General features: G+C 44.3%; 2 protein-coding genes across 2 annotated transcripts in view; both read left to right on the top strand.

Moving 5' to 3' along the window:
- The window catches only part of LOC128343723 (homeobox protein prophet of Pit-1-like), a 53,776-nt gene that overhangs the window by 2,581 nt on the left and 44,035 nt on the right, over window positions 1–7,160 (top strand). The gene's annotated exons all lie outside the window — the stretch shown is intronic.
- Window positions 3,059–6,838, top strand: LOC128344504 (olfactory receptor 1J4-like). The gene is made up of 2 exons (XM_053294726.1): window positions 3,059–3,621; window positions 4,713–6,838. The coding sequence occupies exon 2, from the start codon at window positions 4,720–4,722 to the stop codon at window positions 5,662–5,664; it is 945 nt and encodes a 314-aa protein (XP_053150701.1). The 5' UTR covers window positions 3,059–3,621; window positions 4,713–4,719; the 3' UTR covers window positions 5,665–6,838.

Genomic DNA, 7,160 nt, shown 5'->3' with positions numbered 1-7,160 from the left:
ACAAAGAGACTTTCATAGATGAAACCAACACATTTGTGTTTAAACCATTAAATTTTAAGATAGCATATTTATATGAATCTTCTTTCAAGGTTAGCCTTAGGCTTGAAGCCTCTCTAGCTTTAAAATGCCACAAAACACTTGGTTCAAGGCTTCTCTCTCAGTGGTGTCACGAGAAGAAGAAAAAGAGGGGGTAGGCACAGAAGGGACAAAAAGTGCCCTTCTGGGTGGGCAAGCTGTGTGCCAAATGTTAGGATTTCTAAAACAGAAATTGGGGGCAGGTGGGGAGCAACTGCTTTTCTGAGGGGACACTTTGGTCCTTTTTTTCTCCAATCTTTAGAGCAATGTAGAACATATTTCTTTCACATTCTGATTTACTCTGTTAGACATGTCTAGAAGTGCCTTTTAAAGGTCTGGTGAATTTCTGAGTGGCAGTTCAAAAAATTATTTATTCCTGCCCCATTAAAGCTTCTGGCTAGCAAGTACTGACAACGTTTTGCAGAACATGACCGTTTTGATAATGACGCCAGAATGCTGATATGTTTTGCCAGTCCTCTGACACCAGAAGGGGGAGTCAGTCTTTGGTTTCTATTGCAGGTGCAATGCCTATTCTGTTAGTGATGAAATGTGAACTCTCAGGAAAGTGCAGGGAGGGGAGACATATTGGGAAAGCTGGGTGTTTAGTTAGAGCAATGTGGGGAAGAAGCCATGTGAGGGATTACTTCTGAGTAAGCCTGCCTAGGATTGGTGCATCCCTTTCTTCCTCCTCCCCGTTCTCTCTTATCTGTCATGCAGAGTGTGACTCCCTTAAAATTACCTTCTTCAGAATTACCTCACACTTCTCTTAGTTAACAGTGTCCTGCTGCCCATCCCCCACAGACAGAATGCTGACCGGAAAACTGCACTTGTCTTCTGCAATAAGAAAGTCTCATTGATTTACACGCACAGACACACACACACACACACACACACACACGAAAGCCACTGAGATAATCTTAGCTAAATGTAGCCTACTTACTGCCTATTTTCAAAGCCCAATTTATCCCAAAATTCCCAGCTTGCTAATTTATCTCTCCTAGACCAGGACTGCACAATTCTGGCCCTCCAGCTGTTTTTAGACAACAACTCCCATCATCCTTAGCCACAATGGCCAATAGTTAGGAAAGATGGGAGTTGTAGTCCAACATCTGCAGGAGGACAAAGTTGTGCAGCCCTGTCCTAGAGCTTGTGTCGGGGTTGTCTTTGTTTTTACAGTGGGAAATCCCCATAGGTCAGTGATCATCGTGGTTTTTCAAGTGGAGGCCACATTAGTTTAAAAAACTAACAAACTGCAATGTGAAAGCCATTTCCCACCTTCACACGGTGCTGTGCTTTTTCCAGCAGAGGGGTGGGGATGGACTTTAAGAGTAACAGAGCCCTGTCAAGCCCCATTACCATCTCTCCTGCTGAAAATAGGTCTCTGATGTCCTTTAATGTTTTGTAGCATAACTCCTTATATCAGTTGAATGCTTTCATAGCTCTGTGACAGTTTTTCTGAAAGAAGCTGTGCCGTGATGTGTGACCTTGAAAATGCTCAGATTAATTTTTTGAGGGCAACATTAACCCACATCTTCTTTGCCACCTTATGTACAATAGAACTGGCATGAGTGTCTCAGTAAAACACAGTTGTAACAAAAGGCAAGGACTTGCTATTCCCCAAGGGGTAGCCAGAACGGTACACATTGATTGACAACCCAAGCAGTGTTCAGAGGACTCATGGTCATAGTGGATAGCTTAATAAATGCGTGGGAGCAATTTTCACTGCTCTCCCCCACCTCCTTGCAGAACCAGATTGATCGCAAACAGGGCCAGTTCGAGCTGTTCGACCGTGAACCACTTCAAATCAGTTTGAACTACTTCATCTAACCAACTGGCCCAGCTAATCGGTTCAACCAAGCCAATTTGCATACCCAGAGTTCGGTCCGAATTCCAAACCATGCCAAAGAGTCCGTGAACACCTGTGCTTCTTAAGTGTTTTTTGCCATTAAGAAATACATCCCTGAGGGTCACACAGCCCTCAGCAACATATTCCTGGAAGGCAAAGAGCACTTAAGGGGGCAGGGGAGAGCAGCAAAAATCATTTCCCTCTTCCCCCATGTACATGCTCAGTGAAAATCTGACTGAGTTAGGACCAGCCTCTGGTGCAACTCCTACTGCATACTCTGAACACTGTTCTGAGTGTCAGCCAGTATCCCAAGTATGGCCACACCATAAATTTATATAAAGGTCGAATGATACTGCAGTTTTATTTCTAATCCCCTCTCTAATAACTCTGGCACAGAATTTGTCATTTCCCCCACCATGCTCCCACACCCCAAGTTGATGCTTTATTGAATTATCCACCATGATCCCAAGATGTCTTCCCTAAATAGTCACCACCAGTTCAGACCTACACACTTACTTGGGAGCATGCCCCCCTGAACTCAAAAGAATTTACTTCTGAATTTACATGTGTAGGATCAGGCTGTACAGGGCTTTGCTGCAATTCCACAGGACTACAAAGAAAGCAAGGAATATGGCTTAAGATGCAAAATTCAGCTTGCTGAACATCTCAGGTTTTTAAAAAGGTTTCTAGTGCTTATGATTGCACAGACATGTTTGAAAGTGTGTGGCCAATGACTGCTGAAACCTCAGAAGCTAGAGAGGTGCAGAAGCCACACTGCTGACCCCAAAAAGGCCTTATTAACTGAATTTCAGCAAGTGTAGATAATGTGGACCAGAAAGCACCTGAGACAATGTCTCCATCATACTATGTTCCATTCTTTTAATTGCAGCTGCCTGCTTCCAGAAATACTTGAATTAATGAGCTCCCCCGGAACACTGTCTGCCATTATCCCCCAGAGGCCATGTCCTTCTTTAGAGGACTTCTTCAAAACCCAGATTCTCTTCTTTGCAGGCATAAAGAAGAACAGGTCCATCCAGTCCAGTGTTCTGTTTCCAGAAGCATAAGAACAGCCCTGCTGGATCAGGCCCAAGGCCCATCTAGTCCAGCATCCTGTTTCACACAGTGGCCCACCAGATGCCGCTGGAAGCCTACAGGCAGGAGTTGAGGGCATGCCCTCTCTCCTGCTGTTACTCCCCTGCAACTGCAGCCAGAGAGGTGATGGGCTTTGCCTTTTAAAAAGACAGGTGGTCTTCACCTCAAATGGTACACAACCGGGTAAGGTTCTGTGGATCTCAGATGTTTACAGAGAAAGCAAGACTACAAGAGACTGATGAGATTCCTAAATCCATTTGCTTTTGGGAAAACTGTCCAGAGAATTTGAAACCAGACCCATCATTCCTCCTTGTAACTTGGAGCAAACCTCTACTGAAAGGACCTGAGGAGAGATCCATTCCCACCATCCCATTCGGAGACCTTCCAAAAGGCTCATTTGAAAACAGTATCAGACCTTTGATTGTTTCCTTCTACCCAATTCTCTATAACTTGCTGAAGAATGGAGCACGATTTCTCTTTCCCTGTATGCCGATACAGTTTTGTATGTCATGGTCCATCTTCCTTGTCTGAATTTCATCTACTGTATTTTCCATCATCAGTGAAGCAGCGTTTCATCATTCCTTCCAGAACAATAATTAGTGCTTCTGGTGAGTCTTAGATTGGGTGTGGGGCAGGGAACAAGGGCACTAAGCTGTTCTCACCATGGGATTTTAATGCATATTAATTATGACTTCCTCAGAACAAATATTTACTCTGCAAGCTCTTTATGAGATGTTTCTGTCACTGCTGCAAAGGGCAATGACCAGAAGTAAAGTGGGAAAGCTGCAAAGATGTGTAAAGGTGGAAAGAAAGAGGGTGTCCTTGAGAGCCAACTCTCAATGTGACCATTGATGCAAGAACCCTGAGCAACCTGCTGCGCTAGAGACAAATGTGGGAAATAAATGTGCATGAGATGGGAAATGATGCCCCATCTTGTCACAGTACGTTCAATATTCTTTGAAAGAGAGTCTCCACTTCCTTTTCAAATGAGTAAAGATGCTGTAGAGCATCTGCTTTGCATGCAGAAGGTCCCAGGTTCACTCCCTGGCATCTTCAGGCAGGGCTGGGACTCCTGCTTGAAACCTTGGAGAGCCCCTGCCAGTCAGTGTAGAGACAATACTGAGCTAGATGGACGAAAGGTCTGACTCAGTATAAGGTAGCTTCCTGTATTCCTGTGACTGCCTAAAATCCAGGGGAAATAGCAAAGGTTTGGCGACAGTTCCTGACAGCACAGCCAACTCTGATGTGCTGCATGATGATCCCAGTAAAATAAGGTGGATTTGAAGTTGAACAACCTAATTGCCACAACTGCTGCCGGTCCGAGCTGAAAAGAAACTCACAGTGGAGTGTCGCTGCCTCCACCAGGATGCCAGTAGTGTGAGGATGTGTGTGCCTGAATGTATGTTGCAGAATGTATGCCGTGTGCTATCTCTCTGCAGCACTCCTTACTTACACACACACACACACACACACACACACACACACACACACACACACACAAAAACCCCAGCTGAAAATTCCTGCAAAATTACTGCAGAGGGAGTCATTTTTCATGGAGGGAGAAAATCATTCATGCAAGGTGCTCTCTCCTGCAGGGCAGCTCAGTCCTGGAACATGCTCTGTGTTCACATCATTGGCATAGCCAGGTGCAAGGACACATGGCTGGTACATGATCCATCAGTGGTGTTTTCCTCCCCAGGCGTACCATGGAGCAAAGGAACCAAACTTCTGAATTTGTCCTACAGGAGCTTTTCAACCAGACGGAGCATGAAGGCATCATCTTCTCCATCCTCCTCTCCATGTATTTGCTGAATCTGCTGGGCAACCTGCTTACTGCCCTTTTGATCCGCTGCAATGCCCGACTCTTCCGCACGCCCATGTACTTCTTCCTCAGCTACCTCTCTCTGGCTGATGTGGGGTTTGCCTCCTCCACTGTCCCCATGACGCTGCGCAATCTGGTTTCTCAGAACAAGGTCATATCTTATGCGGGCTGCTTGTCTCAGATGTATTTTTTCTTGCTGTTTGGTAACTGTAACAACTTCCTGTTTGCTGCCATGGCTTATGACCGCTACCTGGCCATTTGCCGCCCACTGCACTACACTGCCTTAATGAACCAGAAGCACTGCTTCCTTGTGGTTGCTGGGTGTTGGTTCCTGGCCTTTCTCCACTCCATGCTGTACACCCTGATGCTGTCCTGTCACTCTTTTTGTGCATCTCAAGAGATCTCCCATTTTTTCTGTGACCTCTACCCAATGCTGGAGATCTCCTGCTCAGACATAACCTCACTAAAGCTGATAGCAATGACGGAAGGCATGCTTGATATCCTAGGGCCATTTGTATTAGTTGTGATCTCCTATGCACACATCTTCCTTACGGTAATGAAGACTCCCTCCACTAAAGGCAAACTCAAGGCCCTCTCCACATGTGGTTCACACCTTACTGTTGTCGTTTTGTTCTATGGCAACCTCTGCTGGGTCTATTTAAGGCCTACCTCTAGCAAGTCTAACCAGAACAACCTGGCTTCTCTCATGTACACTGTGGTCACCCCTATGTTGAACCCCTTCATCTACAGCCTGAGGAATAGTGAAATGAAAGGTGCACTGAGGAGACTTGTTGGCAGGATGCAAGTCTCTCAGAAGAATTGGAAATAGGTCAGGTGTAATGTAATGTAGTGTGGTGGTGGATGGACTGGGACCAAGCTCTACAGCATATAGATAAGAGAAGACTAGAGTGGAGTCACATGCAGCCTCAGCTTCCACTCTTAAACTCAACAGCCACTTCCTGGATTCTGTGTGCAGAGGTCTCACTCTGTTCTTTGGCAACCCTGTGGTGAGAGTTGTCTTCACCTCGCACTGGAAACTGAGTGCCAGTCAGTTCAGTTTAATACCAGATGTGCCAGGGGACTGCAATGAGACTGTATCCCTTTGCTTAAAGGAAGATTTCCCTCAGGTATAATTGGAAGAACTGGTAGAAGGAACCTTTCTGGCAACTCCCTCCCTTTCAGCGACACTCATTTACACATGTACTCTTACTCCCTGTCTTCTCATGCATCCATTCTGCCCACAAGAAAGAAGAGCACACTTGGGTTGCCAGCTTTTCAACTAACACTGTAGTTTTGCCTGGGTGCTTTCCAGATTGCAAGCCTTACACCGCAAAAAGCAGTGCAAACTGCAACGTTTTGTGGAGCCGAATTCAAACTGCATTAGAGATCTGTTGTTATGGCATAAGCCTCCTACAACAGGCAAATACAGCTGCTTTTTTTCTTTTTCTTTTCTTCTTTTTGCAACGCAGATGTGACATTATAGGGCTGTGACGCAGCAATAAAATCTGAAAGAAGGTGTCAGAAATATGAATGGCACTTCCTTACAACACAGGGGCTGCTATGTCAAAACCCAGGCAATACGGAAGCACATTTAAAGGACCAGTTGCTACACTGTGATAGCGTTCAAACTGGAAAGCGCCCTGTAGTGGCAACTTGATGATGTATTTTTTATTTTAACACACTATATTTCATCTTTATTTCTAATCCAAGATCACTTGCAGCAATAGAAATATACCATTAAAACATATACAATCATAAAATGAGTTATAGTTGATAGCAAGAGGTAATACTTGCCTCCATTCTGTGAAAAACTTGCTGATATTTGCACATCAAATGGCTGTTAAATAAATGTAATTGATAGTGAAAAGTATCAATAGGAAGGAGTTGATAGTGAAAACCTTGCTGTAGATAGCCAGTCTCTTGCTCCATTTTACAACTATAAGAAAGTAGCTGAAATAAGTTCTACATTTTTATTTATTTATATTTTTCATATGCACGTTAATTGGCACAGTTTATATAAACAGATTTTACATTGGTTTTGTCTGTAAATTTTCTCCCTCTTGCATCACTGGCATCTAATCGTTACTCCGCAGTTCATTCATATTTCTTGTCCCTAAATATGACCAGGTTTTTCCTCTTCTCCCTCCCACTGTGTGTCTTCACTTCATATGTTTTTAGATACATGCATGCATGAGGATAAAGAGAGAAGCAGGAGCATACTAGGGTTGCCAGCTTTTCAACTGGCTGCCCTAATTGCGCTTAAACAGCAGCAGTTAATAATAAACTTATTATTAATAACATTAGCAGGTGATAATCAATGCTATG

The sequence above is a fragment of the Hemicordylus capensis genome, chromosome 2 (assembly GCF_027244095.1).
Source record: "Hemicordylus capensis ecotype Gifberg chromosome 2, rHemCap1.1.pri, whole genome shotgun sequence".
Taxonomy (NCBI): domain Eukaryota; kingdom Metazoa; phylum Chordata; class Lepidosauria; order Squamata; family Cordylidae; genus Hemicordylus; species Hemicordylus capensis.
The sequence above is the reverse complement of the archived record's forward strand: the minus strand, read 5'-3'. Positions and strand labels throughout refer to the sequence as shown.